Raw genomic sequence first — 16,468 nt, forward strand, 5'->3', positions numbered from 1 at the left:
TCAAAGTTGATTTGCCACAGAGGGAAAGACTAGAATCTCTCAATCATTTCACAATCAGATCACTGCACATTCTTAACCAACCCATTTCAGTTTGAGATAGTGTACTGAACTAAACAACCGGGTATAAGTCCTATGCGTATTCACTCTTCCAGGAACTCCACTCATGACTGCAGATGCTGCATGCATGGCTCACTCTGGAAGACGAGACCTCTGGACTCTAATATTTTCTTTCTTCTTTCTTTTTTATTTTCTGGGTGTATATTCTTGCCCATGTTGAGAAGAGATATCAAGTTGGGGACAAGATTATTAACGTGAGACCTCCATAGTTGTGGCGAAATCAACTCGATTTGAGTAATATCTCAAGCTGATCGATTAGGTGCAGCGGCTAGTCAAAGGGAATATTATTTTATTTTTTCAAGGTTAATGGGCATGCATGCCGCTGATTTTGATTGGGCTGAGTGAATACATTTCTCCTGTGCGTGCTTTCACAGAATATATAAGAAAAGGTTGATCCATATCAAGATACAAAAACCAGACTGACTACATTGAAGAACAATCCGAAATCTTCATGGGAAGTATTACAGTACCACCCACATAATAGAATCAACAACAGAAAATGGTACGACCCTGCAAAGAAAGATGTGCTCAAGCGCGCGCGCACACACACACAGAGAGAACACAGACTTGAGGAGTAGTTCTTGATCATCCCAACATCTTGTGAATCATGCTGGGGCCTTGACAACAACAGTAGGGAAATCAAGCAATATTGCTTTCTCAATTGCTGCAGAAAAGATGCCGGAGAATTCAACATGGCTTGGATGGCTGACATAAGTAGCAAGATCTTCTGCACTGCGGAATGTGACCGTGAAAGTGTGGGTGAAGCCTTGAGACAACATCTCAATGTTTCCCGTGTCTTGGCCCCTGTTTACCAAACAACTAGAATGAAGCTCAAGCAGATGAAAATAAACCAACTAGTGTTCATCAAACTGGGTAATTAACATTTCTAAAGGGATTGCTTATGTGAAGGATAGGAGGATGAGTCTATATCACACAGATGGGTGACTATCTAGTTGCAATTTTGTATATGTTTTGTGCTCAGGTTCAGGGATGTTGATGATTGATCAAGTCAGTCAAACGACTCAAACTGTTTTGGGTTGTTTGATCAAGTCAAGATCTGATGATAAAAGCTGGAGCTCTAAACCCCCTGAATTCATGAACAAGAATTAGGCTTGTAAAGGGCATGAAAATTGAAGTCTAGATAGAAAAAAACATGCATTGTGATGGCAACACAAGAGAGGAATTACCATTCGAAGGACTTGACGATGTCAATCTCTGAAACCAGCTTCTCCATCCCTTTCACTATGTCTTCAACCACCACTCCTTCCTTGAACTTAACCACCGCCAGATGCTTGATGTCTCCCATGGCCGGAGTGCTGATGAGAAGTGTGACTACAGATGAGATGAGAGAAAGGTATATAAGGTATATATATACACGCAGCAGACGCAGGTTGGGATGTCAACTTTGGGGAACTGTGTTTGTCTAATATGTCCGATGTTGGCCCATTACGTCGTTTGTGTTGACAGCAAGCGCAGAGGGGAAGGGAGGTCACGCCTTTGCTCGACAGTATCAACCACAAAATATTCGCAGAGGTACAAGGGGTACTTGGAAGAGAGCCCACCACATGAGTGGTTACATTCCTCCCCTCCATGATTAAATTGTCCGATGCTGACCAGTGCTTGGCTGTTTACACCGACGGGTGTCTGTCGATCCTCTCGGGGTTTGGATTGGGTTCAGCTTCAGCTTAGTTTTCAAGGACATAATCATAACTCTTTGACACTTGACAGCCTCTTTTTAGCTGTTGTGACACCGACTGTGTGAAATGGAACGGGGGTTGCTCTGCCCTCCATGAGCTGTTGGGTTCTTTCCTCCACACACCTCAGACTCAGAGATGGGTTTCTGCTTGGATTCAGACCAATGTCGCCTGCACGTGCTATAAGGCATCTTTATTCTTTAGGTTGATCATTGGTGCATGCATGGACCAATGAAAATATGGTTTTATCAAGATAGGTGCCTTGACGATTCCTTCCAAGTCTGAACCATGCTTTTAGGAAGCTTTACGATCTGCAAGAGACTGTAACTCTTGTATTTGCCCAAGGAAGGTGGCTAACTAACCATTTTCCTTCTTTTTTTTTATTTATCCTTTTTAATATACGAGTACAACACTACAACTTCAGCATAAATGGCCAATAATTTCTTTTTACCCTTACTAAACGATTTTCTTTCCTCTTCATATTCTTAGTTTCTTACTACTAACTAACTAGAGATCATTTTGGGGAGGGGGGTAAGAGGCAATGGAAATGCAAGCTCCTTCCAAAGCAGTGCCATTTTGAACATGAGCCCTTTTGGATATTGAAGAGCACTGAGCGAAAAATCACCAAAGAAACCTACAAATTTGTTGAGAACTTGTGGCTGAAAAAGATTGTAGATTTAGTAAAACTACCCAAAGAGGCAAATAAATAGCATCGAGTAAATGACCCTGCCAAAGTGCCAAAATAGAACAGTCCCTCACTGCATTTTGACTAGTCCTTGAGGGAACTACAGTACCCATGATACTCACCGGAATAAGATAATAACAATGTGTAAAACAGAAACTACGGATATTAGTAAATCCACAGCTTTTAACACTGCAAGCGGTACAGTATTCACAGCTCGACATGATCGAGGATATTTCTCTCAGATGAATACCAGATGCTACACGACAGGGTCTCAAGCCCCACCATAACAAAGTGAAGCATCTTAAGGAGAAATCAACAAATAGGTTAAGAAGAATTCAACAAAAAACGTGAGTGGGTCAAAAACGATAGAGATAGTACACTGTGCATGTTTAGAGGAAAGCAACAACCACCTCCACCAAGCTTGAATAATCTTTGACCCTGCTTTTATAGTTGAACACACAAAGCTGCTAAGAAGCCAGCTATCCTCAGGAAACCACTGAAAATGTTGCCATATGTACAGTAAGCCGTAAGAAGAAACGAGGTCTGTAAAGTGACTTCAATGCCAACATCTAGTCTCGGGCAATAGCTAAGTGTCAATGAACATAGATACAGAATACCCCATGTCTTTATGAATTTGATGGACTCTCAACATGCTTGTTTACTGATTTGTAGAATGCGGTGTCATTTGGGATCTGAGTGTCTTCTGTCAAGGAGATATTCCCTCCAACCTCTGCTGTACCAACCTCAGATGTAAACTGATCCTCTTGGATGGGTTCCATCCTTCTGTTGTCTACGGGTCTTGAGGAATACCCATGGCTAGTGTGTAAACAGTGATTTGAATGCGAGTCCAGGGAATTCATCCCATATGGAGATCGGACGGCTGAACTGAACATGGGTTGCATTATGCGTTTTCTCTCTGGAGACTGACGCAATGAAATTCGACAGACAGGACAGGTGGAATGTTGCTGCAGCCATATATCTATGCAGGTCACGTGGAAGGAGTGCCCACAGTAGGGCAGGATACGCAGTATGTCTTTTTCTTGATATTCTGAAAGGCACACCGTGCATCTGACAAGTATGACGTCAGACAATTTAGTTACAAGAAATAACTAGCAAAAGAAGAAAATATATACACAAAAAGAAACAGATAAAAGGAAAAGAGAAAACAGAATGATAATAAGACATTTTAGATCAGCAATGGATCAAAGAAATTTTGTTAAAATGATAAGAGATAAGGAAGCAAGACCCTTGGCATAAAAAAAGTGGAAGATGAACAAAATACAGTGTTGTACACTGGCCAACATATGAAACAAATAACAACAGAGCATCAATAATAATAAAAGACATTGTTCCAAGTTATGACTGATCAGGCAAGTCACGTTGGCTAGATAAAATCTCAATTAATTTCAAATTGGTGAGGCAAACTACAGTGCAATTTATAGAGAGTTGGCAGGATCTTTACGCCTTGCATATATTTGTGTGCACAAGCACATTGTTCTCATAATATGCCTCTTTAACATAAGGTTGACATAAGGACATGATTACATTTGGTCAGAGGCACATGTCATGTTCAGGAAAAGAAATATTGTTTCACATCCACAGCTGCTGTAAAGAACAAAAATGGTATTCCTATCTACCACTTGGATATTTGTATTCTTTCAATCAATCTCAATGATCTCCATTATTTCATAAAAAAGTGCAGTGTGAAAGTAACTTTATTTGCATATTGTGGCTAACATGTATTCTTGAACAATTTGAATATTAAACACCTTATCTTGTCCAAAATATGTCAGGGCAAGCTAGAGGCCCAAGTGACTTGGCAAAGTGTTAAAACTAAAAAATAACATAGATGCACATAACATTATTATGGAAAATTAAGATGTTTCTTGGTTATGATAACAATACCTCCCATTTAATGGGGAAAAGAAAAAGAAAAAATCATGGACCAGGAGAGTGCAAATGTTGTAACAGCAAAAAGGGATCTTGAGTTTGAGACTTTTATTGTTCTATTTCTTTTTAATCAGAAGCTGCTTTCATTCTTATCAATCATATAATGGTTGCATCTACTGAAAAGAATCTGAACCACACCTCTTTATCCATTGCACCATAGATGGAAGGAATCGGATTGGTTTCCTCAATGCATCTGCAATAGCTTAACTATTTTTTTATCAATAATATAGCTTAACTGTTTCCAGTGACAGATATGTCGGTGGGCTTGATTAATGGGTTGGTTAAATTACCCTTTGCATTTGAAGCCATTTAATGCAGAAGAATCGCTGCTTAAAGATGTAACAAAAGGTTGTGAATTATCAAAAGGGAGATAAACTCCATTTCTGAGTTACATATGAAAGCAATAGGTTTAGCCACAATTACTAAATTGTCCTTTGTCATATGAGAGCCAATAGGGAGATAAACTCCACTTCTGAATTACATATAATTATGGAGCCAAACATGAGAAGGGCAACTCCTCTCAAAACCAAACCCACCCCTTCCCCACACAGGGCACTATTGATCTTGCTCAAATAGGGGCATCACAGACAGAATGGATCTCCCATTTAACTCACCCCACTACAAGGGACCTGTCCTCCCAAAATATTATAATACTGTACTTTTGAAACCTAGAGAAGGGTGTATAATCTGAGTCAAAACAACTTGTCAGAGGCTACAGTCTGTGGATGCAGAAAAAGATAAGTAATGTGCCAAGCATCACAAGACTAACCCTTGCAAGCCCCTTACTGTACACTTACAAGCCCGCATCCAGGGGAATTATGCCCCAAAATAACCAACTCCTTGTTGCTCCCTGTATTGCTAGATCAGCAGCCAAAAAGTTAGCTGACCTTGGACCCATATGCATCTTTCCAACTAGCACCCCCAAGAGCCTGTCCTCTCAAGGTTACTATTAATGATTTTCTATTGATTTTTTTTCTTTTGTACCAGTAATAAAGATCAATGGTTATTAATTTTTTTTCTATTGATTTCTAGCCATTTGCTTATAAAAAAAATGATTTCAAAACTTTTTGTTACTTTTATAATCAATTAACTTCTCATTGTGGTCATTTAGTGGGGAGAATGGTGCTTTGCCTGAAGAGACCATGAAGAACCAACAAAAAGACCAGCCTGAAATAATGAGTTTGATAATATAAAAACCAAAGAATTTCGTTTTATTGGCATTTCTTTCTTCTCTTTTCTTTGTTTTCCTTATTCATGTTGTCTACTGATACATCAAGGGCAAACAAGTTAAAAAGGATGAATAACATTTTATTCTAATGCCAAGTGGTTTGCTCATTTCTTTTCTTTAGGGGAAGGGTGCATACAAATGTGCTCAACTCAACTTAAAAAGACTAACTTTAACTATTTGAGTCCACCACACATCCTATTTCTTCACACTACTTTAACAAGGGTCAAATTATAAGAGAACTTTGTATTGTACCATTAGTAAAAAGATTATCATCATCATCATCCAAACCTTGTCCAAATTATATGAGGCAGCTACATGATCCTATTCTGCCATTCCATTCTATTCAATGCCATATTCATTGTAAAATTAGCTAGGAAAAGATTGATTGTTGCTATTAAAAAAAAATCTCTTCCCCATTTCTCCCTCCTATCTGCAATGAAATTTGGCTTTCTAGAGATCCACCTAAGTTGCATCCTTATTCCTGGTAGAATTTATCTGATCTCATTTAATAGATAAGCCAAAAATCAAGGGCCACTACCCATGCATTTACTCCATCAGATAACAATAGCCAAGTCACCTTCGATAACAAGAGAAGTGGTTCATGCTTGCACATCAAAATAGGTGCCTAAGATAATGCACCTCACCTCCACTCCAGAGAAGTCCTTGTCTCCAATCAGCCAGCTCAAGTCCAATAAATGCTCCCATCTGCAAAAAGTTCCCTCAACCAGATGGTGCACAGAAAGCCCTGATGTCTGCTTGTTTTGAGGTTGAGGAAGAGCTCCCAACAAACCTGAGAAGGATTCTCTCTAGGATAGGAGGAATGGCTATGTAGTGACTAGTGAGTAGGGCCTTTGGTGTAACTCTATTCAATTTTGAGTCCTTACTATCCCTCATTCTGGCACCTACTAAGGCCACTCCTAAACTCTTCCATATGTAATCATCTTTGCAACTCAACCGTTTCAATATTCTCATTTCCGCTAGACTCATTTTCTGGGTGTGCAGAGATATAAAAGACAATAAGGTATACAGTAGGAGAATTGGAAATAAAGAGAAAAAATTACAAAAAATTACAAAGAAGAAAATAGGGTACACAGTCCAATACAACATGAGCCAAAATCACCCAAAAGGTTCACAAGAAAAAAATTGCAAAATCATTTAAAATCAAGATACAAAAATTAAAATGGTAAAATGTAAGTTCAACTCAAAAATCCTTAATCCCAATAATCTGGGGTCAGCTACAAGAACCCTGTCTCACCATTGCACCCGATCAAGATCCATGTTTTCTGTCAAATTGAAGTCCTTAGATGATTTCTTATTACTTCAAACAATATCTTTTTAGGCATTCCACTTGCTCTTTTAGAGCCTTCTACTGGCACCAAGCCACTCCTCATTGGTGCCTTCATTGGCCATTTATGCACATGGCTCTATTATCTTAGTTGATTATCTCTCAACTTGTCACCTTGTGGTACTACTCCCCCAAGTCATTCCTAATGCTCTTGCTTCTAATTATAGCTTCCCAACTCCATGTTACATGGATGAAGCGAGGGCATAGCTCAGGCAACTAAAGACTACATCATTAGTAAACTGCATACACCACGGGAAAGGAATAGGAGAGGTTTTTTTTTTATGGGGAAGTAAAACACATCAGAAGAATAGAAACTAATATTGGTGATGGAATACGAGTCAGCTTATCCTAAGTTTAAAGATATTGGTAGATCATCATTTGGAGCTTACGTCTGCAAAACATTGGATGTTGTTATTGATGGGATAGTTGTACTCCTTTTCAGCGGTTTCAGTTTTTTTGGTAGTTTGGTGTTTGATTTTGGATGATATCTCCTCAACTACTGCTCTAATGTTCATTTTCTATTTAATAAACTTCTACCTCACTATCAAAAAATACCTACAAAGTGTTATCTGCATTACTGCATACATTATAAAATATGGATATATGTATTTGTTAATTTTCTCACCTAGGCATCAACTTGCCTTGCAAGGACAAAATGCTTAGGCATCAAGTAGCCATCCTTACCTACACTGGCTAATTCTCTACTCTTAGGAGGCTTTGTCAGAGATGCCTAAGCCAAAAATAATTCCTTTTCAAAACATAAATATCTTCAAAGTTCAAATCAATCACAGATAAGAACTCAGTCATCAAAAAGGGGAAAGAGAAATTTCTGTATTTTTGTCTAAAACTATATATAGAAAAAAACCAAATTAGCTTCATGCCAAGGATGGGCAGTTAATGATGCTGTTTCCTGACAAAGGTATGATGAAGAATGTCCAAATAGATTCTATTGACTAAGCAAAAGCAATTAAGTCCTAGCACCATAGCATGGTATGTATCATAATGAAATTAGCCCTAAACAGAAGTATTGACATCACATTACTAAAAAAATGACGACAAACATGAAGAAGAATGGTGCTGGAATACAAATATTTGAATTCATTGCAAGTTGATTGAATCTCAGCCCAATCCAAAAAATGAAGATGATCTCAAATCCACCTTGTTTCCTGAGTTCTCTTTTTTATTGAAGATAAATAAAAAAAAAATCATTAGAAAGAAAGAAGGAATGCAAACAGGTGATAAGAAATCACCCCGAAGAAAAAGAAAAAGCCACCCTGAAAGCAACCTCACAGTTCAAAAATCACAAACCCCCCTATATTTTGAAGCTTAGAACTCACAATTACAATTCTTCCCACGCCCATAGAAGAACAAAAGGAAAATGTCTTCAGCTCCCACCACCTCACTCTCCTACCTCCGAAACTTTCTTCCTCCAAAATTGGCAGGTACTTTCTTCAGTTTCTCAGAAGAATTTTTGTAAACTCCTCATTCCCTGTGAAATAAATCCCCAATGTTTTACTCACCTCCACCTCCTTATTAACTACCTCTTCCAAATCTACCCTTCTTTGAACAACATAAGTTTTGTTCACTTCCACTTCCTTCTCCCACACCGAATCATCTGAATCCAAGTCTTCTTTATCTTCCAGGTCTTCAACAGGTTTTGTTCTGTCTTTTGTTTCTCCAAGGGCATGAGCAGGCTTTCCATGATCCCCACCCTAGCTTCAGAGCCATCCTTCCCTTCCTCTTGATCGGAATCTTGACAAGTAATGTCAGCTATGCTATCAAGAACATCTCTAGATTTCTTTGTCCAAACATACCTCAATCCCTTAATTTTGGTAATATAAGAAAGTCTAGAATTACCCATCTATCAAGTTCAAAACTACACAATTTAGACATGACTCCAGAGTATGTAGAGTAATGGCTAAAAGATTGGCAATGTACAAGTCACAGTTATCTCCTATCTTTGGTTTATCATTGCAATAAAATTTTAGTTGGTTTGTCCAGTTACTATCAAAGCCTTCTATGTTAGTAGATAGTAACTAGAATTCTTCTACATTATTTGTTTCAAATCAAAGATAGAGGTGGGAATCCCACCAAACTACCACAAAATATAAAACAACTTGTAATGAAAAAACAGAAGAATTATACTAGGTGCATGTTGATGCTCAAGATTCTGTATGTATGAACACCATTAAGAGCTCCCAAAAAATCAACAGCCAGAAAAGAAGACAAAAAAACCTCATTAAAATGTATGTTGATGCTCAACTGTCCTCTAAGATCCTCAAGTATTTGACTTATCAGCTTCTCTTCAGAGCAATGTTTTAAAAACAGACCTGGAGGCTTAACCATTTTTGCCTCCGGGTTGTGGATCAGTGATTCAACCATTTGGGTCAAGTGGGTCAAACCGTGAAACATCAGTGCACACACACACTGATGTAGGAGTAGGACCAGCTCAATTCTAGTCCTTAGAGAATGTTGAATGGTCTTCTTTGATCAGAAATTTATGGCTGTTGATCGCTGTAATGGCTTCTTGAAGGAATGAGAAAGAAAATAGAGAGAGAAAATACCCGGAATCATTCACAGGGTGCCTTGAATCACTCTAGGGTATGGGAATCACTCACCATAATTAACATAAGCTGAAGAAAACTCAATAAACTTCACAATCTTTGAGTAAAATGTCCATACATATTTATAGACTCTAAACTCATAATAATCCTAAGAGTCAAACTGTTAGACTCAATAATCCTAGTAGGACTCAAACAAAGCTGTCATATCCTATTTCAATTCAAAGAAGACTCAATAACTCTAATCCTACTAATGCAATGACTCTGAAATTTTAAACATAAACAAAGTATAAATAGACAATCAAACCCTGTTATTAGACCCTACAGAAAATTTGTAAAATGGCAAAAATATCCCTTGTGTCGAAAAATACAGAAATACATAAATTTTCACAAAATTCCAATTTTGACTCTTCAGCTCCTGCATCACACATGTATCAATTAAATAATGTATAATTATATTCTACATGAAATATATGTATATATAAGGTTTATATTGGGTCTAATTTACATTTTTTTTCTTTTTTATTCAGTTTTTAATTTTTTTATAAATAAAAAAGATAAAAATTGAGATTGGAGGCTAAAAATGGCACTTCTTGGAAAAATTAGTGGGGCAGTAAGTCATTGGGGAAACATGAGTTGTAGCACCACCAGCGGGGGTGGTGTGGTCAATCAGGTCGGAAAGAAACATGAGACTCTTTGAAAATCAGTTGAGATCAGGGGAGGAAGTCTTAAAGATCATTTGGGGAAGGTTACATGATCCTGGGTGGCAACTCACAAACTGTTCAAGAATTGTCCTTACAATTCTTTTTTGGAGTATGGTAATCTTTTTTTTTTCTTTTTTGATGAATGTTTGGAGTATAGTAATCTTTTTGTATGATGTTCTTTTTTTGGTTTTCTGAGTTGTACAAAGTGCTTGCCTTGCTCAGTGCCTCAATGGGCAAGGCTGCTCTTTCAGTCTTTCTATTAATGAATTACTTTACCTTTTCTCTCAAAAAAAAGGTCCACTGGGAATAAAAATACAGTAAAAATTTTGTTCAACCATGAGCAATACAGTAAAAAACATGGTTAAAAAATGAGATATGCACTTGAAACATCTTCATTTAAAAAGCATAGAAAGGGAAAAAACAGCATATTTATGTAAAGGAATGTATAATCTATTAAAATATGCATATGATCCCTTATTTTTGAGAAAATACTTTTCATATACTATATGTTTTCTCAGTGTTATCGAAGTGTTGATTAGTCAACCAACCAGTCAATTGAGGAGCAAGCCCACTGCATCACTAACTAGTCAGTCACTACTCATGATGTGCACCTAGAACAACAAAGCATTGACTAGGTGAACTAGTCAATGACAAAGTTACCTTAAAGTTTCTATTGGCTACATGCAAGCTGTTTTTTCAAGTATTAGTGCTGGAATACAGTTGACTGATGGTTTATAAAATAGAAACAATGCATAAAGATGAAAGTGGAAGACAGGTTCTTTTATGTTTTCTTGCAATCAGTAGTGTGGTAATAAAGAATTGCCACAAACAAGGGGTACATAAATTGGTCAAAGGTTGCTCTCTTTCTTTTTAAAAAACAAAGGCTTAATTCCCTATGCTAGCCTATCCAGACTAACTTTTTTGTGTCGTGACACAAAGATTGTAAATGTTTAGTATCATTCTTTTATTGCATATTTACAGTCTAATATTAACTTATTTAGGAGATTGCATCAATATCATAAATTTAGAACACATCTTTTCTAGTCAATTAGTAGATGCCTAAGCACCAATATTTGTTGCATCAACTAGTAAAGCCAGAATGACTAGAGATCATCACATTGATTACACTGTATTTTCTTAAAAAAGCATAGTTCATTAACTTAGTGAAGTCAACTTGGAACTTTGGAAGTCATGGAGTTGACTTGGGGAGCCATGTTGAAGAATTTTATAAATTATGCATATATTACATTTTATTTTATATTATAATGAGTTCAGAAGATCCTCTACTATCTAATTGATAGTTCAGATAGGCCTTATTCCTCCACCTGGGATCATCTAGGGAGGTTTCATAATTGACCTGATAAGAAACCTTTCCCATTGATTAATTTAAATTTTTAAAGAAAAGCATGAAAAATGAGATAAATCTATCATTAAATTTTTAAACATTTATAATACCAATTTTCTGCATTTTAAAATAGTGTATATTTAAAAGGTGTCTAGGTAACTGATAGGAATCAATGAAAATAAACTTGGCCAAGGGTCACAGGAGTCTTTATCACCTGACTTGGAGGAGTCATAAGCAGAATGAATCAACACCATGACTCGGCTCATGCTTGCAAGTGGCAAACTATGAAAAAAGTTGGCATATTTCTCTGGTATTCATTCAGCACAGTTTTGATAAGTATAAAAATCCAAATATTCCTTGCATAAATTACCATGTTTGTGTTATCTTGAGTTACTGCTACTTAACCCCCAATTCGGGACTCTGAAAACTGTCCCTTGCCAATCAAAAATACAAATGTAAGAAAATGCATATTCTGAAAAGGGCTAGCAAACTTAATTATGCATACCCATATATCAGAAAATGAGGTCTGTTGAGAAACCAAGGGACTAATTCAACATGCCTTATTGCCTATGTTCACATGAATAGAGAACAAAATTGACAAATGCAAATCACCTATATTTTAGGCTTGACATCTTGTGAGATAATATTCAATGCTGCAAACTGTCACTTTCTGAACAAACAAGTTTATTTGAAAGGTAGGCACTAGAGAATGGCAATAAGCTAAAAGGTATTACCTTTTTTACTGGTACTGAAAGGTAATGAAATTTACAATACCTTTTTATCAGTAAAACTTATGATGATTTTATCCCCACAAATTAAATAGAAGCACCATGGGCAACAATTAGTTTTCTAAGTAGAACTTTAAAATATAGGGAACCAAAAATTTAGATCAGAGAACTCCTATAGGTCAGCAGCTTATCAACTAGATAAAGCAACAAGTACTTGTTGTCATACAGAAATTTTAGTTGTAGGTGGAAGATAAGGTGAATACAGAGGTAACCATGAGAATTTGCAGCATGTGCCCCAGTTCATTTCAGCTATGTACACCAACTAGGTTTGAACAAAATTTTAAGTAGAAAATGTGCCAAGAAGAGGGATTTCCTTTGCTTAATTGGGTAAAATATTTGGTTGAAATTTGTTAATGTGTGTGCTACAGGACTCTAGCAAAAGAAACAATAAGCAAGTCTAAAAACTGTAACTCCAACATCTGCAATAACTAAAAATGGCATAAAGAAAAGTATTATGCCTCTGTGGTGGATATGGAAGTTAAAACAACAACAACAGGAATCACTAAAAATGTACAAGAAGGTCAACTCACAGGGTGTCTTCTCCAGATGAGAACAACTCATCACTGAACTTCTTTGTAGGAAAAGTTGCTACCACAACAGGTTCCAGACCATGAAGCCCTCGTTCCAGCTGTTTCATGGAAAAGAAGTGCACAATAAACTATAAGTGATATATAAAAACAAAATAAGGAAAATTTAAGAAGATCTGAGATACGTGACTATTCAGATTTACGCCTTATAACACAAGAAGCCCAAGGATTCAGTAGATATGTTAGAGGTCTTCAGTTTCTATAGTAATCTAATAGAAAGGCAGAGGCTTTGGGGTAAAATGATAAGAATGAAGAATATTGCAAACGTGAATCAAGAAACTAGAACCAGCAGTCGAAGATATGAGAGATCAAGACTACCAAATAAAAAATCAAGAAAACACCCAGATTGCTTAAACTATGGTCGCAGCAACAAAAAGATGGAGGAACCCAAATTAAACAGCTTTTTTCATATATAATTCCAACAGCCCTTTTAATTGTAGTAAGGAAATTGAGCCCAATCGTGAATCTTCAAGAATTTCATAAAACAGATGGGCTTAGGATTACAGCAAGGAAACAAAGAAGATATGAACAATGAAAATCACTTCAGGATACCAAATTAATATTAGACCGAACAAATACAATGTAGAACACCCCATTCAGAAGCCCTGAACAAAATATTAGACCTTGGAATCCCAATGTTCATTAACCAGATAAAACCAATGATCCCATTTCTACAATTAACCAACCACGACTCCATTGAATGGAACGAGCATTAGCATTTTAGTAGCAAAGAAAAATTACAAAACAAGAAACAGTTAAACATGAAAAGAATGCTTACTAGACTAAGATCAGATCTAGAAGCTGTAGGGAAGGATCGTCTAGAAGCATTCAATTGGATCCTAGCACAAACGAGCCTCGTACATACAAATACTATGAACATCGTACTCACAGCAAACCCAATAATAGTCATCACTAAGTTAATACCCGAACTAATCATAGCTCTTCCTCCGCTATAATAACCTCAAATTTCTCCGTAACTTCTCATGATCTCTGTTTCCTTCTTTTTTGTTTCTATGATCCCTACTCCTAAAACACTAGACCCCACACCTACAGTAGCAATTCCGCATGATGAATCAATCAGTCACTCCCAATTCAACCTTCATCCGAACTGCAGTTCACCGTCTCCTCTCAAGTTTCCGCTTCGTCAGTCTCTTTGTCTCTCACTGTGTCCATGTGGCTAAAGGAAGGAAGAGTAAAAGAACTCGCAGCCATGGCAGAACCAATTGAGAGCTCACAAAGAAACCCTAGAGAGAGAGAGAGAGAGAAGAATTGGATTTGGATAGTGATTAGCGTCCATGATTAGCGGATGATTGAATCCCTATAATATAGGGTGGACGCTGAATAGAAATGGAAAGGATCAGACCAGATGGCTTTTGGCTTCCCTTCTTCCCTTTCTTCTTCCTCTTCTTCTTCTTCAATTCCATGTTCTGTTTTACTCAGAATTTAGAACAGAAATTTAACAATTAACAGTGGAAGTAAGAATTATTATTATTATTATTATTATTGAATAAATATGAAAATTGGGAAAATAAAAAAGAAATATATTACAGAGATGAAAATCGGGTCGGATTAGGAAGTAGGTGGAACCCACCGGTCAGAGTTTGACCTGGTCAATTATAACCATCTGATCTGAATAACAGTTGATCAGAAGATACTGTTGGTGGTGCTGCTGACTTTGCGAAATATAAGGAATAAAGGAAAAAAAGAAGTCAACCGGGACTCGGAGACATGTACGCCAGGGGTAAAGTATTGACTATGAATTGATAAATTAGAACAAAGATCAACCGTAAGGAACGATCAGGATGAATTTGCCGATCTGTTGTCGATGGTGACGGGCAGCTTGCCATTTGTTCTCAACGATAATGATGAGTAACTACTGTTCACCAAATCTACCATTGTTATAAGGAGACCGGACACCGGAGGATAAGACCATGAAACTTCCTGATTTCTCCCGGCCGTGCTGGCTCGCGGGCCGTTCAGCCGCCCTCCTCGTGGATAATTTGGGGGTCGGCTGGTTCCAGCCAAGCCTGTGCTAGATCGGGTAGGCTGCAGGCCATGCTAGGTTGGGTCATATGTCGGGCCTTGGGTGTGGGCTGAATCGGGTTATACTATATTTTTTGTTGTTTTTTTTATATTTTTTATATTTTTTAATTCTTTACTAAGTAAAATTAAAATATTTAACTTTCCTTTGAGAACTATTTGAAAAATAAGAAATCTAACAAATTTGGATGCACATCAATAGACTTTTATCATTCATATAACTTCTCTTATCGCCCAATACCCTATTACCTACACTAAAACAAGACCGATGGAATTGTAGACACCAAAGGGGTTAATAGATCATGTGTCATGGTAGCGAGAATCACCCTAATACTTGTATTAAAACAAGACCTGGATAATTTTTTGCATATTCACTCCACCATGCTAAAATATCAAAATTATTTGTTCCCTTCGAGGTGAAGGAAGAATCACCTAAAGTAGAAAAATTTACTTGTAAATAAAAATTAATTCCAATAAATGAACTTGTTGTCAAGGCACTGGATTTTTGTCTCTTACTTATTAAATAATAAAGTTTTTCTCTTCCACTACTAGACTCAAGTTTGGAAGTGGAAGATGCAGTTGTACAAGTTGTAGAATTTTTATTATTCCTTGTTACTTCATTCATAGAAACTGTACATTTTAAATAATAAACTATTAATTTTTTTTATTTCCAATTTCAATATTCATATTTTCACAATATGTTTCAAGTAAAATATCTAAACCATCTTTCCTAATCCTAAGATCTAATATTGTAGATAAGCACTAAATAGGAGGAGAAATGTTCTCCCAATATATATATATATATATATATATATATATATATATATATATTTAAAATTTATTTTTCATTATTTCAACAATACTTTTAAGTTGTGGATTCTTTCTATATTTTGCAAAACAATCACTAATCATCATTAATTGATGATCTAAATTACAACTAATTGAATAATAAATACATGATATCATTAGTTACATCATGAAAATGTTTTAAAAATATTTTATACAAATTGTCATTTCCTAGTCTTCCTCAAATATAAGATCAATAGGTATTTTTGCATTATAAAAATCACTAATAATCTGTTTGTGGGAAATACAACTTTCTAACATAGCATAGGCAGAATTCCATCTATATTTAACATCTAATATAAAATGTTTATATTTTAAACCATAATTTTGACATAAATATTTAAATTATTGTTTTATTGCTCTAGAACTTTTAATATATATAATACAATTTCTAATTTTAGAAATATGAGTAGAAATAATATTTAAATCATCCTGAATACATAAATTTAAGATGTGACATGCACATCTAATATGAAATAATTTACCATTTAAACATGGTTTTAATTGAGATTTTAAAATATTTATTGTTGAATCATTATTACTAGCATTATCAAAACTAATAGAAAATAATTTATTGT

The 16,468-nt window shown here is 36.2% G+C and overlaps 2 protein-coding genes across 2 annotated transcripts; both read right to left on the reverse strand.

Moving 5' to 3' along the window:
* Positions 1-495: 495 nt before the first annotated feature.
* LOC104586940 (Stress responsive A/B Barrel Domain-containing protein) lies at positions 496-1,468 on the reverse strand. Its single transcript, XM_010244344.3, has 2 exons — positions 1,305-1,468; positions 496-921 (listed from the first exon to the last, which is right to left on the reverse strand). The coding sequence occupies exons 1-2, from the start codon at positions 1,421-1,423 to the stop codon at positions 723-725; spliced, it is 318 nt and encodes a 105-aa protein (XP_010242646.1). The 5' UTR covers positions 1,424-1,468; the 3' UTR covers positions 496-722.
* A 1,158-nt stretch (positions 1,469-2,626) lies between these two features.
* LOC104586939 (putative RING-H2 finger protein ATL61) lies at positions 2,627-14,470 on the reverse strand. Its single transcript, XM_010244343.3, has 3 exons — positions 13,783-14,470; positions 12,948-13,045; positions 2,627-3,564 (listed from the first exon to the last, which is right to left on the reverse strand). Exons 1-3 carry the CDS (start codon positions 13,939-13,941, stop codon positions 3,123-3,125), a joined length of 699 nt encoding a protein of 232 aa, XP_010242645.1. The 5' UTR covers positions 13,942-14,470; the 3' UTR covers positions 2,627-3,122.
* Positions 14,471-16,468: the final 1,998 nt, after the last annotated feature.

Source organism: Nelumbo nucifera, chromosome 2, assembly GCF_055504915.1.
Source record: "Nelumbo nucifera cultivar China Antique chromosome 2, China Antique-T2T, whole genome shotgun sequence".
Classification (NCBI taxonomy): Eukaryota; Viridiplantae; Streptophyta; class Magnoliopsida; order Proteales; family Nelumbonaceae; genus Nelumbo; species Nelumbo nucifera.

What these genes read in the sequence shown, in the direction of transcription:
- LOC104586940 (XM_010244344.3), bottom strand. Translation starts at nt 1,423, where the DNA reads ATGGGAGACATCAAGCATCTGGCGGTGGTTAAGTTCAAGGAAGGAGTG. An exon ending in ATCGTCAAGTCCTTCGAATG is followed by an intron (nt 922 to 1,304) that starts GTAATTCCTCTC and finishes TTTGGTAAACAG; the next exon opens with GGGCCAAGACACGGGAAACA.
- LOC104586939 (XM_010244343.3), bottom strand. Translation starts at nt 13,941, where the DNA reads ATGATTAGTTCGGGTATTAACTTAGTGATGACTATTATTGGGTTTGCT. An exon ending in CTAGATCTGATCTTAGTCTA is followed by an intron (nt 13,046 to 13,782) that starts GTAAGCATTCTT and finishes TCCATGAAACAG; the next exon opens with CTGGAACGAGGGCTTCATGG. An exon ending in TCATCTGGAGAAGACACCCT is followed by an intron (nt 3,565 to 12,947) that starts GTGAGTTGACCT and finishes CATACTTGTCAG; the next exon opens with ATGCACGGTGTGCCTTTCAG.